This window comes from Sander lucioperca, chromosome 6 (assembly GCF_008315115.2).
Source record: "Sander lucioperca isolate FBNREF2018 chromosome 6, SLUC_FBN_1.2, whole genome shotgun sequence".
NCBI classification, from domain to species: Eukaryota; Metazoa; Chordata; class Actinopteri; order Perciformes; family Percidae; genus Sander; species Sander lucioperca.
Window position 1 is genome coordinate 25,048,208 of NC_050178.1, and position 22,695 is coordinate 25,070,902.

Below are 22,695 nucleotides of genomic sequence, written 5' to 3' on the forward strand. Positions count from 1 at the left end.
TAACCTCACTAAGGGCCACACTGGAAAATAAGAAGCACATCAAGAGACAGATGTAAAGTTTATAGACATGCTTTTATTTAAGAGAAAAGTCAGAAATCTTTGACGGTATATTTGCATGTCTCATATAGCTTTCTCGCTTACAGTTTGGTCGACACATTAAGCCCTAAAAAATTCAGCCAAAAAGTTCCTTAGCCATCATTTAAATAAACGCCAAAAAAGGTTGAAGAAAAGCCAGACAAACAGCTTAAAAAACGTTGGAAAACAAAGTTGGGAAAAGTTACAAAAACTTCAGAAAAAGCCACAAAAAGTAGGTGGGCCAAAATTTATTTGGGAACCTAAATTGATGTTCAGGTCAGATCAAAGTCTGCAAGGGGCCGGATTTGGCCCACGGGCCTTGAGTTTGACACGGGGATTAGATGATCCTGAGTAAGTTCTGTGCAATAAATGGTTAACATCCGGATTCTCTGCAGCCTTTGTTTGAACGTGCGCTCTCCTGTCCGCCCCCGGGCTTTGCCATGCAACGGCAATAATAGCTCAGTGAGGGTGTGGAGGCTGCGCTGCTGATATTTAGACAGACAGGGGTGAGTGACGCTGCTAAAACCGCACAGCGAGACAGCGTCTGCCGTGAGGTTAGACCAATAAAATAAAGAGTCAATTTGTTAGCAGTCAGCCTGCTTCCACGACGGTGAGCCAGTGCTTGGAGACACGTCCTGTTGTCGCTGGTGGAAACCTGCTACTGTGTTTATAGAACATCACACCAAAAAGTTTGTTTAGATGGCAGGAAATATAGAATATTCATGGTTTGGCTGGACAGATGTGTCGGTGGGATGATACCGGTCTTTTATTATGAAATTGGAAATATTAGTCACATTGTCCACTAATATTATAGTTCCACTGTAATTAAAGTTACAAAAATAGGTTTGTTGAACGGGTGTGAATGTGTTTGAATCCATTTATATGTTTCTGATATTTGCAGTTTGATTTATTTAAGCTGCAGTTATGAAGGTTAGCGTATTTGAAAACGTTTTATCCCGAAGACAGTGGGCGAGAAAGGGGGGATGACATGCAGCAAAGAAGAAGAAACAAGACATGCCTTAATTTATCCCGCGTGGGAAATTCACAATTTTCCCCTCTGTTAGTACAGTTGCACACACATTACACACAGGCCTGAAATACACACACAAAGGGTCGTAGGTCAGACTTGAACCCGGGCCGCTGTGGTAAGGACTGATTGTCAAGCTCCCTTTGTGTGAAAACATGCAACTGATAAAGACAGACAAAAACAGAGTAGCTTCTTATTGCATGAGTGTTGCAGGGGCGTGTCACACTGGCACTCGCCCTCGGTGACAGGGCCGATATTTTCCGCCGCTATCCTTGGGCCGGGCCGGTCCCTTGATCAAGCATTTCTGTTTTTTTAATAATTACTTTATTAGCCTTATTTGGTGGGGAGCAACCTCTGCCTCTCCAGCTTCTCCCGTAGCTCTGGGTGGATGTCCTGCACTTACTTGAGTGGGAGGTAAACCGGGCTACATCATGTCTCCCCCATCTGCAGCACTGTTCACGGCCAGTGCGTCAGCATGCAGACCGTGGTGAAGGACAGTGTTAATTAGGTGATGGAGACAAGAAAGTCTCCTATATGGTTCCAGGGCTTTGATTATGTTGCTGCCTTGATCTGTTACCCTCACTATTCGTCTGAGGGAGCTAGGGTCGAGTTTTTTTTTTTTACGTTTCTTCATTGGGATCCATTTGCGATCCATTCCATTCTGAATAAACAAATGCTTCGTCCTTGTTGCATTACCTTTATTCATTAAGATAATTCTAAATAGATTTCTGTAGTTCAAACAACTCGGAATAAATCGGGCTCTGGCTCATAATTACAGTTAATGTGTCGGATTGGGCCGGGCTCGGACGCAACGTGCACGGGCTCGGGAAGGGTCGGGCTCGATTTTTTTGGGCCCGATCTAAGCTCTACTCCTAGGTAGCTTCTCCTCTCTCCCTCCCTCTGTCTGTCCGAATTGCAGGAGTGGAGTCTGGTGTGCGGGAGTCAGGGTTCCAGCTGTCTCTCATCTACCATGATCAACCTCTGCTTCATGAACACACACTCTGTGTCAGATCATAGTCTAGACGGTCAGAGATAGTCTCGCTCCTGACCAGCTTTTGCTATCTGTTTACTCTATTGTATGTTTGCCTGTCCTGATCCCTTCTCTTGTTCTTCAGCTGCCATTGGATCCTGACTCCAGAACCACCATCACTGGACCCCACCACTAGCCGGCCTAACTGTCTGCCAGACCCGCTCTTTCCCGGAGTCCACCGTACCTGTTCTCCACCCTGGAAACTTGGACTTGCCCCCCCCCCAGAAATCTGGACTTGATACTTGAGTACTTTGAATAAACCTGTTAATTCAGACTCCTGGCTTTGCGTTCTGTCTGAATTTGGGTTCTGTACATCATTCAGACCTAACAACATGCTGTTAAAATGTCTTTCTATCACAGACGCAACCGTTGCCTCGGCTGAACTGGTCACCTTGGGCACGCTGAACAGAGCTCTCTGGGAAATTTCTAGTGAGTGACAGACTTGGGCTCTTTCTCGTGTCGCTTAAATTGCCTCCTCGATTCCTCCACTTGCCTCCCTTCCTCCCGTCTTAGTCCCTCCCACCGAGGAGACACGGGAGAGAGGAACCGAGGAAATGTGTTTTAGAGGGATGAGACGTCCTTTCCTCTGAAGCGTTGCGTGAATTTGTCAGCTGTTTGGGCGGAGTTAGCCCCTCCTTCAGCTGCTACGGCTTCCAGGAAGGCTGCTCTCTGTATCCTCGCCTATAGCTCCTCCATGATCAGTCCTCGATGCTCCCTCCTCGGTCTTCGGGACAGACACACACACGCACATGTACACACACACACACACACACACGCACGCACACACGGACATATTTGATGTCATTTTTGGCATTAAACATTTTTTTGTGGCCCTGGCTTGTGCTGTCCGTTGGTTCTCTCTGAGCAACGTGCACATGATGTTTTGACTGCTTTTCATTTCTGTTGTCATGAGAGTTTTTTTCTCTCCAGTTATTTAACATGAACCGAGCACCCCACTTCTTGGAAACGACTCCATTTTCTTTTCACTCCAGCGCTCTTAAAACCCTTCATTGTGCCCCGATCTGCCCCGCTCCCTGACCGAAGTTCTGCTCCCCGTCTTGTGGTTTTTTTCTGGGACTCAGTAATTGACTTGAAACTGAACCCAGAGCCAGCGAGCGAGCGTGCTGCTGTATTTACTGCACGCCGCTCGGACCAGATGCTCTTCCAGTGCCCCCTTTAGGCTAATATCAGCCAGGGCTTCGTGGTGGAACAGACTGAGAACATCCAGTCCACAGTGAGGAGTTTACAGGTTGCAGGTGGGCCAAACAATGTGACACGGATCACTGCCAGAGTCTGTTTATTAGTTTCTTCATCGCTCGGCTAAAAACGCTCCCCAGGGGCGAGGGAGAAAGAGGAGAAGGAGGCGTGTGGGGGGGCTGTTTGTGTGTGTGTGTGTGTGTGTGTGTGTGTGTGTGGGGGGGCTGTTTGTGTGTGTGTATGTGTGTGTTACTCTGTGTGTGTGTGTGTGTGTGTGTGTGTGTGTGTGTGTGTGTGTGTGTATGGGTCTGTGTGTGGGTCTGTTTGTGTGTGTGTGTGTGTGTGTGTGTGTGTGTGTGTGTGTGTGTCTGTGTGTGTGTGTGTGTGTGTGTGTGTGTGTGTGTCTGTGTGTTACACTGTGTGTGTGTGTGTGTGTGTGTGTGTGTGTGTGTGTGTGTGTGTGTGTGTGTGTGTGTGTGTGGGTCTGTGTGTGGGTCTGTTTGTGTGTGTGTGTGTGTGTGTGTGTTACTCTATGTGTGTGTGTGTGTGTTTGTGTGTGTTTGTGTGTGTGGGTCTGGGTGTGTGTGTGTGTGTGTGTGTGTGTGTGTGTGTGTGAGTTAACTCCAGTTCAGGGGCCAAGGCTCCTCTGACACGGCAGAGAGAAGCAGAAAAGAGAGCAGCGACTTGTGAGACTGCGGCTCGGGCGTGGAAACTGTGACCAGTTTTGGATACGCTCGGTGAACTGTAAACCTTTGGTGGTGACCCTCGCAGCGAGCGTGTGGAACACGGTGACTTTTTCTCAGGCAGTGCCTGGAAAAAAAGAGTTGGGGGGGGGGGGGTTAAAACACAGAGGAAGACACAAACGTTCAATCACACCGACCGCATCCACGTCAGCGTCTCTAGTTGTTGTTCTGGAGCAACGTGTTGGCCGTTACAGTGTCTACTTTGTGATGGACGTGTTTCCACGGACACGTCTGTGTTGTTGTCATGTGTCACAGGATGTTTGTTCGCCCGTGGACGTTGCCAAACCCTTCCCTTGTGTTGTCCTCGGGTCAAATTTGACCCGTTTTCAAAGTTTGTTATATCGGAAATATGGGTTTCTTTCAACTAAAATGCCCCAAAATAACTTGGATGCATACATGTACTTGTATGCAACCCATACAACATTCTTTGCAGGTAAAATTAATGATTACTTTCATTGAATTTTGGTTGTTTTATTCAATTTCATAGCATTTGTAACATTTTGAGTTGTAGGCTATTTTTTTTACTTTCTCACTGTGTATTTAAGTATTAGGTTTATTTATTTCATGTCATTATGTAAGCTTGTAATAATCAATGAATGCCTTATTCATGTATTTTTGACGCACGATGCTGAATTGTTCAAAAACTTTGAAACTTTATATGTGAAAATATGCAAATGAAGTATAAACAAACATTGCCAAATAATCCAAACTGTCCAGGGCAACCTGCCCCCCCCCCAAATATCTCATTATAATGATGAATAAAAAGTATTGACATACATGATGATGTCACTGTCCTGCTCTATGGCCAGTAGGCTTGTAGTTTCATCTAACTTTGGACCGTGTGACAGTTTCTGAGTTTACTGTGCTTGTGTGTCCCTCGTGTGTCTCTGTGGCCTCTGTGTTATTAGTCCTTGTTGTCGTATCAGCCCTGTCATGTCAGTTCCCTGTTTAATTTTGTATCCTCGGCTGAACCGGAAGTTGTTCCGTCCCTCCTCAGTGAAGGCCGTGAAAGCTCTTATTTCTGCCGCGAGAAGCGAGCATAGATAGATTAGATCGATAGATTGATTAGATAGATAGATAGATTGATAGATAGATAGATAGATACTTTATTCATCCCGAAGGAAATTTTAGGAGGGATCAACGAGGACCGAGGAGGGAGCATCGAGGACTGATCATGGAGGAGCTATAGGCGAGGATACACGAGAGCAGCCTTCCTGGAAGCCGTAGCAGCTGAAGGAGTTGTTAACTCCGCCCAAACAGCTGACAAATTCACGTGACGCTTCAGAGGAAAGGACGTCTCATCCCTCTAAAACACATTTCCTCGGTTCCTCTCTCCTCCCATGGTTTCCTCGCGTCTCTCCCGTGCCTTCTCGGTGGGAGGGACTAGGACGTGAGGAAGGGAGGCAAGTGGAGGAATCGAGGAGGCAATTTAAGCGCCATAAGAAGGAGCTCGTGTCTTGTTTAACTTCCTGCCTTGTGTGTTTTTCCCGCCTCTGTGATTGTCTGCCCCGCCCTGATGTGTCTCACCTGTCCATCAGCCCTCATGTCACCTGTCCCTCGTTACCTTGTGTATTCAGTCTCTGGGCGTTCTTTGTCTGTTGTCCGATTGTCGTTGCCACATTTGTCATTCCCCGCGTAGTTTTTTGCTTTTCAGTGTTTGGATCTCAGTTGCCAGTTTTTATCTGTCTGCTCTAGGACACTTTTTGTTTGTAGCTGTTTTGATTTATTAAACCTTCAAAATCTGCCTGCTGCCTCCTCGTCTCCCATCTGCATTTTGGGTCGACACCAGCTGTTACACAAACCTTGACAGATAAGTGGTTGGCTTTCTCCATTCAATGTCATTGGCAAGCAAAGAGAAACCTTGTGTCTGTCCACATGGTTGCAGAAAAATTCACCAGAATGAAGTGTCTGTTGTATACTCTCGCTAGCTTGTGTGATGACATGAATGTGAGACGCTAGATGCAAAAATTGTTGGTCATGCTTAAGTTTGGAGACAAAGACAAAGGACATGTGTATTGACTTTAGGCAAAATGTCACTGACACTGTAAAAACTAGTATAAATGGCCAGGAAATAGAGGTTGTTAAAGAGTTAGGATCCATTATTGATGACAAGTTGTGTTTTGAGCCAAATACTAGTTTGCTTTACAAGAAAGGCCAGCAGCGCCTGTATTGCCTTAGAAAGCTGGCCAAGTTTAATGTGGACCAGACCCTGTTGACCCTCTTCTATAGGTCCTTTGTTGAGTCAGTTGTCACCTTCTCCTTAACCTGTTGGTATGGGTCCATTACGGTAAAACAAAAAAACTCCCTCTCCAGGTTAATTAAGGTGAGCAGCTGTATCACAGGCTCTAGGCAAAAAGGCCTGGAGGAGCTTTATCAGAAGCGGATGCTAAAAAGGGTTGAATCTATCCTGTCAGATAGTACTCATCCCCTACGGGCTGAACTTCAGATGTTGCCATCTGTATTACGCTTTATACTCCCAAAACTCAGAACAAATAGATACAAACACTCTTTTGTACCTGCAGCCATTCTACTTTTTAATTCTATAAAGAACCATAGATAACTTGTTTTATTATTTATGTTTTTAAACTGCCTGCATTAGGCAATCTCTGCACTGTGTGTTTGATTGTGTATGTTTATATACTATCTGCTGTATAACAAATTGCCCCACTGGGGGACAAATAAAGTAACTTGACTTGACTTGAAGTTTGTTCACTTTCTTGTTGGTAAAACTGCGGCATATTGAACAGTAAAAGAGAAGCGTTTTTGGTCGTCATTCAAAGCCACTAAACTACAAGGATAATCAAAATGCATTTAAATAGAAGTCAAAGCCAGTGAACGTGTCTTTGAACATCTAGGGCCCTATTTTAACAATCTAAGGGCACGGCGTGAAGCGCCTGGCGCAGGTGTGTTTAGGGCGTGTCCAAATCCACTTCTGCTAGTTTGACGGCGGAAAAAAAGGGTCCGTGCGCCGGGCGCATGGTTCTAAAGGGTTGTACTTAGTGTCTTCATTAATCAGAGGTGTGTTTTGGGCGTAACATGCAATCAACCAATCAGAGATCATCTCCCATTCCCTTTAAAAGCCAGGTAATATTAAATATATTAAAATTACAATGAAATGCTGCACTATTGACTTTAGACCAGGTTTTTTTGCCTCAAGATAGCAATACACCCAGAATGCACCTGAACACACCTCCCTGTAAGACCAACACGCCCAGAATGCACCTGAACACACCTCCCTGTAAGACCAGCACTCCCATGGGCGCACAAATGGGCGCAGGTGCATTTGCTATTTAAACGACGTGGGCGCTGGACGGGAAACTGACAACTGGGTCGATCTTAAACTAGCAAAGACACTTGCGTCGGGCTTTGCGCTGCGCTGGGCTGCGCCGGGTGCAAGATAGGGCCCTAAATAGTGATAAAGTTTATATATTTCTATATAAAAGTATCGCTTAGGAACCGGTATTGAAGTCACGGTATCAAAGTTTTGAACGCTACCCAGCCCTACTTCTAAGACCATGAATGCCCTGCCATAAACGCCATACGTTTCTGTTGACTGTTCCACTTTGTTGTTGGAGTTGTTGTTTAGACATCAGAGGGTTGAAAGAAATGAGAAATTACAGCTCTGACTCTCGAGCTGCCGCAGTGTCAAGTGGCCGTGCGCTGAGGGGCTTGATCCCCGAGAGAAAGAGCTCCTTCTCTCGGCCACAGAGGCCTTTTGCTTTTCTACCTGAGCCACAGGTGTTTGCTTAACGTGCCTGTGGTTTGAGCGGCTGCAGCTCCGTCATTCAGCTTCACCCTGGAAAATGTTGACTTTTAGCTCTCTCTCCTCCCTGAAGCCTGCCAGCCCAGGGGAGAAGAAAAACCCACTCTGGCGCCTGATAAAGTGTGTGTGTGTGTGTGTGTGTGTGTGTGTGTGTGTGTGTGTGATGATGATGATGGGGGTGATGATTGTAGCCTATCAGCTTCCACAGCCCCCCCTTTCCTTTGACGCACGGTGGAAATGTGTGGATGTGGAAACGGCTGCAGGCAGGCGGAGCTATGTAACATGATGATGAGGAATCGCAGCGTGTGTGCAGGTGTTTCTGTGTTTTCACAGGGGATACGGGAGGGCAAAGAGTGCTGAGGTTGTCATTTTAAAGGAGTAGTTCGACAGTTCAGGAAATAACATTCGTTTTCTTGTGATTCTTGTAGATGAAAAGGCCGATCCCAAGCTGTCTTTCTGTCTGATGTTGACTCGAGGCCAATGGATGATGACACTGATGCTACGTCCATTTTTGTTATAGTCTATATGGTAGGGGCCAGCAACTTTTACTATCAAAAGAGCCATTTTTAGCCCCGAAAAAATTAAATAGATCTGTCTAGAGCTGCAAAACATATTTGGGGCCCTATTTTAACAATCTAAGCGCACGGCGTGAAGCGCCTGGCGCAGGTGCCTTTTAGGGCGTGTCCAAACCCACTTTTGTTAGTTTGACGGCGGAAAAAAAGGGTCCGTGCGCATGGTTCCAAAGGGTCGTACTTTGTGTCCTAATTGATTCATGGGTGTGTTTGGGGTGTAACATGCAATAAACCAATCAGAGATCATCTCCCATTCCCTTTAAAAGCCAGGCGCGTTTGGACCTTGGAGCATTGCTATTATGATGGAGGATTTGCACCGTAATATTTTTATTTGTAATCTTTTGCATGTGTGTGTGCTGCTGTGTGTCCCTGTGTGTGTGAGCCTAGGAGCATTTTACTAATGCTCTGTTAAAATAACAATGAAATGCTGCGTTATTGACTTTAGACCAGGTTTTTGTTGGTCAATGGTGCAATCACTTCCCGCTGCCTCAAGATAGCAATACTCCCAGAATGCACCTGAACACACCTCCCTGTAAGGGCCCTGACACACCAACCCGATTATCGGCCGTTATCGGCCAGTTCGGTGTGTTCGGTGCCGTCGTCCGTCGGAGGAGCCGTCAGCCTTCATTTTGTCCGACCCGACATGCTCAGTCAGAGACAGGGCAGTCGGGAAATGGTGAGCGGATGAGCCTCTCAAAATCTGACGAAAATCTTCTAAACTGACCTTTGTTGATCTGAAATGAAGACAGATTCAGCAACTGCACGGCCTATTTCTCTCTTAAAATGTTTTCAGAAACACGTTTTGGTGAACTATTTTAGTCCAATATGAGATCGTATTCTGAACGAGCCGCCATGACAGTCTGGCTGTGAATTTCCGGAGAAAAAAGACCCCCAGAAGTTCAGAAATATAACTCTATATATATATATATATATATATATATATATATATATATATATATATATATATATAATATAACTATAATAATAAATATAGCTCCTGGTGTTGACAAAGCGCTACATCCATCTCATCTCTCTCTCTCTCTCTTTCTCTTTCGTTCTCTCTCTCTCTCTCTCTCTCTCTCTTTCTTTCTCTTTCTCTCTTTCTTTCTCTCTCTCTCTCTCTCTCTCTCTCTCTCTTTCTCTCTCTCTCTTTCGTTCTCTCTCTCTTTCTTTCTTTCTTTCTCTCTCTCTCTCTCTGTCCCTCTCTCTCTCTCTTTCGTTCTCTCTCTCTCTCTCTCTCTCTGTCCCTCTCTCTCTCTCTGTCGCTCTCTCTCTTTCGTTCTCTCTCTCTCTCTCTCTGTCCCTCTCTCTCTCTCATCCCCAGCCAAATACTTTCCAGCAATTGTTGTTGTTTGCTAAATTTCTCGACTCAGATCAAGCATAGCGGTATCTGTCCACGTACTATTTACTTCTTCATTTTCTTTCAAGGCTTTTGATTAATAACTCTAGTAGCATTCCCTTTAAAACTGCAGTTTTAAAGGGTCATTTCCGTTGTTTTTTGTAACCTCAAAGATTATTGTTCCTGTGCGTCACTTAGACACAAAAACATGGGAAACTTGTGTCAGGATTAATAGTGTCAGTGTTTTTTGTTTTGTTTTTGTTTTTAATACTCACCTTTCATATCTCACCTTTCACATCTCTCTCAAACTGCTTCTGTTCTTCTCCCGCTGTCTTTTTTTACCCATCGGCTGCATTCAGACCTAAGAAAGTGATCCATTGATTCTCGGCGGGTTGTTCGGTCGGCAGTGGGAGTGTCACTGAAACGGGCCATTTGTGTGACGTCCAGTTGTGTTCTTTAACCCCCCAAATGTAGCACAAGTAGACTTCCGTCAGCTCGTTTATGGCTCTGGACGTTTCCGAGTGCACTTAAAGGCAGCTTAATTTCCCGGAGAAAGAAAACAGACGGAGGGACTGAGGAAACAGTCAGCTGTTCCCCAAACTCCCGGGCAGTTCAGAGCTCGTGTTTGGTGTTTTAAAACGTTCTTGTGGTAGAGATAGAGGCAGTGATGTTTCCTGTTTACTGTACGGGCAATGTGACATCATGACTTTGCGTAAACATACACGCCACGCCACTGTTATCTGTACGCATTTTGAGCTATCCGCGTGTATGTCGGGTTGGGTTTAGGAAAAGAACGGGACGGTTGGGTTTAGGAAGACGTGACATGCGGGACACGATCCCCGGTCTCCTGGGTGAAAGTCCTGTGTTTGACCCATCCTCCACCCCGACCAACCTCCCTATGCGGCTTTTCGGGCTTTCATACTACTCGCTACGGTGTAAATTGACACGCAATCGCAAGGTAATGTAAGTCAATGGAGGCCAAACGGCGTTGCTAAACACGCTAAAAAGCAATTATGCGTCTTGATAAAATGCTAAAATGGCATACGAATTAGCGTGTCATACATACGCCATTTATTGAGATCAGTCTGATACGGGACTCTCACACCGCCTCAAAACACTCTGACAAGTCTGATCCACACTTACATGATTGGCCACCGCAGCGTGACACAGGGTTGCGTTTCTCCAAAAGTTGACTCGCCGCAGGCCCGGTGCGTTTCTTTGCGTCTCCGCGGTGAACCCCTGCTGCAGCCTAAACGCACTACCAACATTCAAAATGAATGGAAAGGCCTGCTTTTTATGCCGCACCGTCTGACGGCCGACACAGGCTGTTTGAACGTGGCCTTACTCCTTCTTCTCTACCTCACCTGTCTGACCTCCCTCCCTCCCTCTCCCTATGATCTGCCCCCTCCCTTTTCAGCACATGGCCCTTGTGTTACCTGGCATGCGAATAGCCGTTTATTTTCACGGGGATACGTTTTCTGGCAATCTCTGCCAGAGACAATATTATGCTGGAAATATACAGGTATTAACTGTTAAGATTTCAGATGGACAAATAAACCGGAGTTGCCGGCCTCTGGCGCGGCCCAACAGAGAAGAGACTGTGTGCGAAACAGCCCGCTCCTAATGAAACACACGAGGGGGGAAGCTGCTCAATCACTAATAATTACTCCTCCCTCCATACATCCATCCATCGCCCTCTCTGTGTCTCCCTCCCCCCCCCGGTCCAGGTGATTTCCAACCACCTCTGTCATTTATCTTCCCCTGCCTTTTGATTTCAATGTGACATTCATTTCACGCTCATTTCCTCTCAGCCTCTCGCTCTGCTGCTGCTGCTGCCGACGCCGTCAAGGCCGGCCTTTCATACGCAGCTCAGGGCCACTAAACAGTCTCTTATGCTCTGACCTTTAGCAGGCGGGGAGCTGCGGAGACAAACAGCGCTCAGCAGGGCGTAAATGATGATGGATCTGTTCTGGCAAACTTCTGGGGTTGAGTTACGCGGGACTGGCTGCATGTGTTCACATTCAGTCTCTGAGGGCAGGACTGCAGATCTGTTGTTACACTCAGATGTTTAATAATGACTCTCAGGGGTTAAAAAGGAGGACAAGGTTAATTGTTGAATGGTTAATTAAGAGGTAGTTACTACCTTTTAAGTAAACTATTCCGTTAAAGGACGATGCAGTTACTTTTACTGTTGCTGAACCTTTGTGTGTACATTTACTTAGTCAAAGGGTGGGCAGCTGCTGCCCTCCAGTGGCTCCCTGTGGCTTTTACAAAAACCTATATGGAAATAAATAACATTAAATAACATTTAATTAAAAATGTTTTAAGCATTTCAATTTTCCTTTATTATTGTTGAATCCCTTAAGTGGTTCTTACATTCTCATTTACCAATAATCCTCCTTCAGCGTCTGTATGGAACGCACCAGGCAGAACAGCAGCTCCTGACGTAGTATTAATCAGTCCCTCCAGGATTTCGCAGCCCTTTTTTGAGATTGTTGAGGCCAAAAATGATTGATTTTTGCGGGAGCTTTTGTAAAAAGTTGCGATAAAAGTTGCCATTTCTTTTGTATGTTTGTTGCAATGAAGTTGCGGGAGATAGTGAAAGTTGCAAAAAAAGTTGTGATTTTTTTTTTTTTTAGTATAGATCTTGTTTTGGGGAGAATAATAATTATTACTATTAATTCATTACTCTGGGCTGAGTTTTCCTAGTAACCTTACCAAAAAGGCTCAGGATGCTGCAAATGTTGGTATAATATGAAAATGGCTAGTGGATTTAAGAGAAAAAAATAATAATTTATTGATTTAATCAAATTTGAACATATGTGTCAGTGGCTTGTTGATCTTTATATTGTTAGTTAATTTCCTATCCTGACCTGGGACACACATTCATATGGTTTGATAAAGTACTTATTGGACTTTAACTTATCATTGCACTTACAATAACGAGCGTAGCTGTCCTCAATTTAGGTCATCGTGTCGTCTCATCTCCGGTTTTTCCTGCATCCACTGTGTGTGTTGCTTGTGTGTGTGTTGTTTGTCTGTGTGTGTGTGTGTGTGTGTGTGTGTGTGTGTGTGTGTGTGTGTGTGCGCGTCAGTCGCGGGGCGAACAGAGCAGCAGCCCCACCCGCTGCAGAGAGCCGACAGCCAGAATTGAAACGGCAGCAACTTCAGTGACTTTTAAATCGTTACAGTCTACATTAATGTTAAAATGTACACAGGTTGGCAGGACGGTCTGAAATGTTTTGCACGGTCTTTCGCTGTACGTTTTGTTGGTAAATGTGAGATGTTCAAGTCACACACACATATTCATATCACAAACAAGGAAATGATCAACCCATTCTCACTCCCGCTTGGTCATTGGCTCTCAGAGTGCACGTGGGACTGCTGTGATTGGTTGAAGTCACGGGAATCTTCAGGTTATTGGTCAAATTTGGGGAAAAGTTGCGGTGATTGGTCAAAATTGCGAGTAGTGCTTGCAATGTTCATTTTTTGAATTATGGTCTCGTTGATTTTAAAATTGGCGATAAAGCAGGGGGGTGTTTTAGTGCGTGGCTATGATGTAATTGCCAGTGAAAGTGTGTAACGTAACGTGGCTCCTCCCTCTCGTCTAAAATCATCACAACCAGGTTTTGCTGCGCAAACTCGACGACTCATAGCAGATCTCCACAAACCAATGGGTGATGTCACACATGCTCTGTCCATTAATATTATAGTCTACGATTTATACACACAGACATATGTGTGTGTGTCTGTGTGTGTGTGTGTGTGTGTGCAGAAATCTTAATGTGTAAAGTAACTAGTAACTAAAGCTGTCAGATGAATGTAGTGGAGTAAAAAGTACAATATTTCTCTCTGAAATGTAGCGGCGTAGAAGTAGAAAGTGGCATGAAAAGAAAAGACTCAAGTAAAGTACAAGTACCTCAACATTTTGACTGAAGTACAGTACTGGAGTAAGTAAAATCCCCGCCTGACTGAACATCTTTCACTTCACCTCACTCTTAGGATGAGTTTAAGTCATATAGCTATATTCAGAAAAAGGCCTTATTCTGAATATCCAACCGGAATATGCTGTTTACATGACCCGTATAAAATGTAAAATATTGTCATATTCAGAATAATTCGGTACTAAATCTGTGCAATGGAAAATGAGAAAAAAAAGGAAAAATCTCAACATTTGATAGGTTCAAATTTCTTTATTTTGTTGTCATCAGCTTCAAAATAAATCAATTTTCTCCGTGTTTTCAGCAATGAAATGTTCAACATATCAGGCTCTGAATAATATATGATCAAAGCCCTGTGTGATGGCTAGACACGTACAAGTCAAAATAAAGCCCAGTTCAGACCAAAGATTCACGACCAGACAAAACCGTTTTAGAACGTCACAGTGAAAAGTTTCAGCGGTCTGAACCGGCCCACCTCAGCTCGACTCAAACCTGCTGATGGTTTCGCTGCGACTCAGCTGGTGGAGTCTCCAGAGGCTGGTTTTAGAACGTAAGAAATGTCACCTGTTTCAACAGCCAATAGAGAAGTCAGCTGGTCGAGTCTCCAGAGGCTGGTTTAGACGTAGAGACGTCTCCTGTTTCAACAGCCAATAGAGAAGTCAGCTGGTCGAGTCTCCAGAGGCTGGTTTTAGAACGTAAGAGACGTCTCCTATTTCAACAGCCAATAGAGAAGTCATCTATAAACTAGAGAAATGAAATGATCCATAATCCATTTTATTTTTATGTTACAAATAGCTCAAGGAGCGCCCCGCACTGTAATGTTATATGGACGCACGAGATAGAGGGTGACTGAAGAGAGAGAGAGAGAGAGAGAGAGAGAGAGAGAGAGCCCAGCGGCGTTAGAACAAAGCAGTGAATCGGAGAAATAAAACCTGTTTTTCGCCGATTCATCACTAGAAATGTAACTGTAGCAAGCATCTCACTATCACTAACATTATCCACATTCATATTTAGACGAAACAAGTGATATATCCAGCTACAAAAAAGCCTAAAAGTCGGGGTTAGAACAGAAGAATAAAAAAACGGTTGATTAACACCACACGCGGGACGCAATCCCAGCTCTCCTGGGTGAAAGTCCTGTGTTTTACCCATCGGCCACCCCAACCTACCTCCTTTCATACTACTCGCTATGGCGATAATTCACATGTAATGTAGGTCAATGGAGGCCAAACGGCGTTGATATACACGCTAAAAAACGATTATGCGTCTTGATAACACGCAAAAACGGCACACAAATTGGCGTGTCATACACACACCACTTTGTGAGATCAGTCTGAATATTTGGTCTGAACTGGGCTTAATAAAACAGTTTAAGTTGAAACGGTATTGATAAAAAAAAATCAAAATTGAAACAATTGAAAGAAAAGTAAACATATCTTTGTAATAATAAGACAGCAGTAGATAGGTGCAGATTAAAATGTTAACTCCGGGTACTTTTCTCTTTAAGAAAAACCGAATGAATATAATCATCCTCTTAACTGCTCTGTTCCACTGTCACACACACATTTACAGGTGATATTTTCACTTTATTAGCAGTTAAAATGAATGGAAACATCTTCTCAGTAAAGGTGTGTGTGAAGGTGTGTATGTGTGTGTCAGTATCAGCATCAGAGAATGACAGCTTTCCTCTGTTCCAGTCCAGAGTCACTCTGATCCTCTGGAGCTGCTTCTGCACTACGAGATCAGTGGGTGGAGCTGGTGGTGAGCCCACTGCGTATTTACCTTTATAGAACATTATTGTCCATAATCCCGACGGTATGCCTCCCTTCCTCTGGACAGACTCTGCTAACACGCCAATTGACCAGCCTGTACTGTCTCCAACCTCGACATCCCAGCCGTGAGTCCCTGAGTTAAAGCCCTCAGAGCCCAGGACAGAGGGACGAGAATCAATCCTCTCTGGATTATCAGGAAGCTGCTGTTCCTCTCCTCCTCTCACACTGGTCAGATCTTCAGACAGGATGAGATATGGTTGAGCAGTGTTTGGGTCCAGAATCACAGGAGTGTAGGAGACCATGTCCTTCATCTTGTTCCAGATGTTGAAGCTCAGGTTGCCCAGGTGTTTGGCCTCGTCTATCAGAGCTCCTGAGAGCAGCTGTGGATCATCCAGCAGGGGGCGCTGCTGGAATCTTTCCACTGCAGCCTTGTAGTTGATCAGGAATGAGACGTCTTCAGCTCTCAGCTCCTCCTCTGTGGCTCTGACTGTGTCTGAAAGAGCTGCTATCTCTCTGTTCTTCTCCTTCATCCTCTGACTCTTCTGCTCCTCTTCCTCCCTCAGTGCAGCCAACCTGGCCTCCTCTTCCTCTTCTAGAAACCGGTGAAGCTTCTTAAACTGCTCCTTAATCTGCGTCTCTGTGCGTCGGGCCTGGAGCTTTATGTGTTTTTCTGTCTGATCAAACTTCATTTTAACTTGTTCAAAAACATTTAACTTCTCCTTTAAGGGCTCCAGAGTTTCCTGAAGCTCCTTCCTGTGTTGTCGTGCAGCTTCATCGATCGGTCTGAATTTGTGGTCGATGTGTTTTTCTGAATCTCTGCAGATGAGACACACTGGCTGCTGATGGTCCAGACAGAAGAGTTTGAGTTTCTCAGAGTGCAGACTGCAGAGAGCCTCTGAAGCTCTCTGATCTCTCTCCAGTAAGAAGGACTCACACAGGTTCTTCAACACCAGGTTACAAGGTGGATTTGATTTTGATGTTGTCTTACAGACTGGACACTCTCGAGTTTGTTTCTGTCTCCACCATCTCTGCAGACAGTCTTTACAGAAGCTGTGGCTACATGACAGAAGAACAGGATTTCTAAAGACATCACGACAGACCGGACAGCAGAGATCCTCCTCTGATCTGGAAGCCATTTGACTCTGAGTGAAGCTGAAAACACAGCAGAGAGAAAGTACAGTCAGACAAGGTGCGACATTTAGATTTTTGTGTCCTTTAATTTTATTTTTTGGATAAAACACCCATATTATGCTCATATTCATTCATATTTGCATTTTAAGGTTGTACCAGAATAGGTTTACATGGTTTAATTTTCAAAAAACACCATATTTTAGTTGTACTGCACCGCTCTCTCTCACTGCTGCAGCTCCTCTTTTCAGCTGGTCTCTGTTTTAGCTACAGAGTGAGACCTCTTTTCTTCTTCTTCTTCTTCTTCTGTACTATCTTTGATTGCACTTGCACATGCCCAGTAGCTCAGATGTAGATCATGTCAGCTAGCTAGCTCCATAGACAGTAAAAGAAAGGCTGTTTCTACAACTTTGGTCAGTTACAAGGCAGGATTAGCTGGGAGACTTCTAAATGAGGGCGCACATGGAAGTAGTTCTTTTGGAGATTATGGTGAACTTGTGTGTGTTGTAGCAGTGCTTTGCTACTGAGAATGAGGTAGCATGCTAGCGTTAGCATGCTAATGGTTGCGGTTAGCCAGCTCGTTTCGGCTTGTGACGTCACAAGCCGTGCCGATTTTGACCAGCTCACCCAGAGACTGAAGGCAGGACACATTCAGAAACCGTATCTCACTCTAAACAGCATGGATGGATTTTTTTCAAAGTTTGTATGTGTGTGGAAGCACCAGAGACACAAAATAACACCCCAAATCCCAGAAAGTGTTTTTTTCATAATATGGGCACTTTAATGGGTACTAGCTAGGTTTATCTACTGGCTTTTAAAGTCTCATTACACAAGTTCAGTTACATTTTATGCCATTTTTAGTTTTTATTGTTAGAATATTTAAATGTTATATATATGTGTGTGTGTCCGCTAAATGTAACTGTAAAGACAGCTAAATGTAACTGTAAAGACAGTTAAATGTGAAGACAGTGGGAGATTTTCGGCACACAGGTAACAGAGACATAACGTAATGGATGGCTGCTAGAGCCTGAAATGATCTGTTCCCAGGCAGATTATTAAACTTATTGTTACTGCTGTCAGCGTTGTTAGCACCCGTGACTGGAGTTTGTGCTGGCTGAGTTTGTGTTCCTGTAACAATATAATAACATGGGTACGGTAATTGACATTTTAATGCGGAAATATTACATATTGTACCTTTTAAATCAAATCTCTCCTAGGATGCAAATAAACTAAAACCACTCAGATCATGTAAATTTAGTCTGGATCAAAGACGGCTCATTTACAGGACAGTTCCGGTGCCGCCAGATGTCCCTCACCTTCTGCTTTCTTTGTGCTTACATTCTAAACTCCGGTCATTTCGAGAAATAGCAACCGGAGCCTCTGAGCTAGCAAGCTAACGTTGCACGCTGAACGTGTCAAGTTTTGAATAAAATTTGGATCATGCAACAAGACAGGCCTGTTTGTTTCTTTCTGACAATAGTTTTAAAGATTTACAAAGAATATGTTTAGGGTATTTCCTCTCTAACTGGGACGTTATGGGAGTGATTGGTGGGATTGCTGTGGACCAAGTACACACGGAGATACACTGGTAAGAGCTAATGAGGTTTAACCATGTATCAGCTAATTTAAATAACTCATGTTACTGTATTGTGTCAACAGTTAAATTAATTTAAAATTGTATGTTGCGTTTTCTTCAGCGGGGTGCAAATGTTCCACCAAAACAAGTTCACCGTCTTTGCAACTGGAGATTAGCCCCGCCAAATAGGATTGTGATGGTTTAAAGAAATGCAAACAACCCCTGACCGTTTTTTTTCCTATGCAGGAGTGTATGCTCCTGTTGCCAGACCTTCCTCGGCGGCGCTGTCTGGCATCATAGATATAAACACGTAGATACTGCCTTTGGTTGTGTGAGATGCGTCACCAGTTTGGGACGGACATCTGACCCACTTGACCATACAGACTCATAGAGTCTGTATAGTAGTGTGTGTGCCAACAAAGACTTTCCGCATCTTCAACAACAATAAACCATGGTTCACTGCAAGACTGAGCCAACTCCGCCAGGCCAAGGAGGAGGCCTACAGCAACAGAGACAGGACTCTGTACAAAACACTCAGAAACACATTGACCAAGGAGATCAGAACAGCTAAAAGGAGCTACTCTGAAAAGTTGAAAAAACAGTTTTGAGCCAACAACTGCAGCACTGTGGAGAGGCCTTCAAGAAATCACCAGCTATAAGAGACCATCCCCTACTGCTGAGGCTAACAATGGCCTTGCCAATAACCTGAATGCCTTCTACTGTAGGTTTGAGAGGGAAATACTCACACCCCTCCCCCACTCCAGATCAACGGCAGACCCCCCCCCACTCACCTGGCAGGTGGATGATGCAGTGAACATGGGGCTGCACTTCATTCTGCAACACCTTGACCAGCACTGGTGCACCACAGGGATGTGTCCTTTCCCCACTGCTCTTCTCCCTCTACACAACTGTACTGTACCTAAATGACTGACAGGACCTAGCTGTCAAACTCTTAAAATGTGCAGATGACACCACTGTCATTGGGCTCATCCAGGATGGTGACGAGTCTGCATATCGGCAAGAGGTTGATATGTTGGTGCTCTGGTGCAGTCAACACAACCTAGAGCTAAACACTCCAAAGACTGTGGAGATGGTGGTGGACTTTAGGAAGCACCCCACAGTGCTGCCCCCCCTCACAATATCCAACAGCTCAGTGTCAAATGTGGACTTGTTCAAGTTTCTGGGCTCAATCATTTCCCAGGATCTGAAGTCCATCCTTAAAAAGGCTCAGCAGAGGATATACTTCATTCGGCAACTGCAGAAACATGGCCTACCATGAGAGCTGTTCGCCATCTTCTACACTGCTGCCACTGAATCCATATCCTCTGCACATCCATCACCATTTGGTTTGGGGCAGCCACAAAACAGGACAAACGCAGATTACAACACACAATTCGGACCGCTGAAAAAATCGTTGGTGCCCCCCTGCCCTCCCTCCAGAACTTGTACACTGGTAGGACAAGGAAGCGGACAGAGAACATCACCAAAGACCCCACACATCCTGTACACACTCTCTTTAACCTCCTCCCCTCTGGCAGGCGCTACAGATCCCAGCGCACAAAAACAACCAGACACAAGAACAGCTTCTTTCCCACTGCCATCACTCTACTGAACTGCGGATTTTTTTGCACTTTACATCCCACTCCATGTGTACTTGTCTTGATATTATGTCTTATTTGTATGAATGTTTGATTATGTTGATATGTGCCTATATGTATATTGTTGTCTCTATTGTACACTATGCGTCTATATTACTATTTCTACTGAATGCTTACTGTTCTGAATGCTTACTGTTCCGATTCCGATACCAGTATAAGAAGCTAACATTAGCGCATCATGTCGGTGGTTTATATATATATATATATATATATATATATATATATATATATATATATATATATATATATATATATATATAATTTATTTTTTATTAATTTAAAGTAAAATTCTACTATTGGTCTTTTTTATTGTTATTAAAAAGCCTGACTTGATCCTTGACATTTTTTCTTGTCACAGCTTGATTTGGTCCATGAATTATCAGCCTGTTCGCTGTCTTGATACAGTATGTGTGCAGGTTTACATAAACGTTTAATAAAAGTCTTTGTGATGATCCCATTTTATCATGTCATTTTATTTGACAAGGTTTTTGCTTGTTAAACAGTTAAGTGGATTTGGTTTATTATTGAATACAAATCAAACCGAGAGTGAAGTCAAATAAACCTATACAGTGTTAATATTTAATGGTAGCTGTGTAGCTGCTGCTCTTTTGATTAGTATTTTTTTTTTGTTTACTTTATAGGTTGGTGTTGCACTATTGTTAACTACTGCACTATTTAAAGATTTTTTTTTTGGGGGGGGCTTTTCCCTTTATTATAGTGACAGTGGATAGACATGAAAGGGGGAGAGAGAGATAGGGGATGACACGCAGCAAAGGGCCGCAGGTCGGATTCGAACCCGGGCCGCTGCAGGACTCAGCCAACATGGGGCGAATGCTCTTACTGGGTGAGCTAGAGGTCACCCCCACTATTTAAAGATTTAAATGCCTTTTTATTTTAGTACATAATGGCTGCACTTTAAGTTTTTTTAAAGGAATCATTAAAGTTGCTGTTGGACTACTGTTTTATACTGTTCTATTTAAAAATTTCAATGCCTTTATTTTACAATATTGTGGCTGCACTTTAATTTTTTTTAATAATTATTCCTATATTTATTTAGTTAAGTTGCACTACTGTTTTATACTGTTTTATTTAAAAATTGAAATGCCTTTATTTTACAATATTGTGGCTGCACTTTAATTTATTTTTAAATATATATATATTTTTTTAATTATTTAAACATTTATTTAAGTTGCTGTTGCACAACGCTGTTTTATACTGTTCTATTTAAAAATAAATGGCTTCCATTTGCTGTATTCATTAATTTACAAAGGGTTTAACCTGAGCCAGGCCTTACAACAATGAGAATCATATCACAGTCATGCAGGCGTAGTATGTTTTTTTTCTTTCTTTTTTTTTTTTAAACACACTGGTATCGGTATCGGCCGATACCCACAGCACGAGTATTGGAATCTGTATCGGGAGGGGAAAAATGGTATCGGAACATCTCTACTTACTACTACATGTCTATTTGTTCAATGTATAGAGACTTAACACCTACCGAAGTCAAATTCCTTGTGTATGTAAGTATACTTGGCCAATGAAACTGATTATGATTCTGTTACTATCTTAACAAAGTACCCTGTATCATATATGCATGTCTGGTATTTATAGAAAAGCAGACCACTTAAGAATCGTTTGGAAATTCAGTGATAAATTATGATTTTAACTGAATAGACCTCCTGTCTGTAGACAAACATGCATTAGGAGGGGCGGCGTGTCCGTACCAAAATGGCGGCCGCGTCGACGTATCGCTCCACTGAACATGAGCAGCTAATGTGGTAGCCTATCTACTGTGGGCTAGGGTAGACTGTGTACAGTTGAGACACCTTAAATAACAAGTTGTGATTTTTGCTGTCCACGTGCGTGTTAGTGTCCTCTTTGATCGGCTACACATGCCATCACTGTGATAGGGACACCTGAATCAGTTTTTCCTTTGTTGTTGCTTTACTGTTACTTTTGACATTGTTATTGTTAGTGTTGTTATTGGAATATTTCCATTTGTACTGTCAGGGCCGGCGATTGCTATAGGCGAACTAGGTGATTGCCTAGGGCGTCAAATGTGTTGGGGGTGCCGTGTCGCCCTTAGGTCTCCTTCCCATTAATAGAATTAGAACGACAAGCGAAATAAAACATGTTTATTAAACTTGATCATCCTAGGGCGCCCTCTCAGCCACACGTTTACCTGTCAACCTGATTATTAGATTGAACTGATAATTATTGTTGATATTTTCCTAATTGGGGGAAAACTTCAAACTAATGATTTAGTTTGAAGTTCCTGTGAAGTGACGTTTCCAGTCTCTGGGTCAGACTCAAACACACGGAGCTCTGAAGCAGACCTGTGCGTCACTTAGTGTCCTCTCTCTCTGTAAAAATGGAGACAAGCAGCGGCACAGACCACGGAGCTGCTGCAGTCTGTGCAGCTTCAGGTTTATAATGGACGCCCTCTGCTGTGGACATGCTGCGGTAGATGTGTCCCGTTTGTGCTCCGTGTATTTCTGCTGTAGTTTCGGGTTTCCACCTCCGATGTAGAGTAACGTACAGCCACTTCCCTAAACTTTCTCTCATTCAGAGACCAGAGACCCAAACGGGGCTCTGAGTCTGTCAGACGGTCTGAGATCTACCGTATCAGCAGAGCAATCACATAATACACAGCAGACTATGGTGCAGGTAGATTATTTTCTGAAATATTGTGACTTTATTCTTGTAATAGCCTATTATCACTTTATTTTTCTCAAAATATCACGACTCCTCCAAACCTCTGAGAACACAGACGGGATATATTTTAAAGTTTAGAACATGAGCAGTAATCTTGCTCAAACACATCAGAAATATTACAGTCCAGGGCTTTATTAATCCATTAAAATTAATTAATGT

At 43.7% G+C, this 22,695-nt stretch overlaps 3 protein-coding genes across 3 annotated transcripts in view; 1 reads left to right on the plus strand and 2 right to left on the minus strand.

Annotated features, from left to right (window-relative positions):
* The window catches only part of LOC116056460 (nuclear factor 7, brain-like), a 313,536-nt gene that overhangs the window by 19,828 nt on the left and 271,013 nt on the right, over positions 1-22,695 (plus strand). The window lies entirely within an intron of this gene.
* LOC116056483 (nuclear factor 7, brain-like) overlaps positions 15,161-22,695 on the minus strand; it is an 8,929-nt gene continuing 1,394 nt past the window's right edge. Inside the window, exon 2 of the mRNA XM_031308608.2 lies at positions 15,161-16,611. Coding sequence (XP_031164468.1) covers positions 15,222-16,595 — 1,374 coding nt within the window. The 5' untranslated portion in view covers positions 16,596-16,611 and the 3' untranslated portion in view covers positions 15,161-15,221. The remainder of the gene's footprint in view (positions 16,612-22,695) is intronic.
* Positions 15,175-22,695, minus strand: part of LOC116056480 (tripartite motif-containing protein 35-like) — a 31,340-nt gene continuing 23,819 nt past the window's right edge. The window contains exon 3 of the mRNA XM_036001834.1: positions 15,175-15,218. The gene's annotated coding sequence lies outside the window, so the exon portion shown is untranslated. The remainder of the gene's footprint in view (positions 15,219-22,695) is intronic.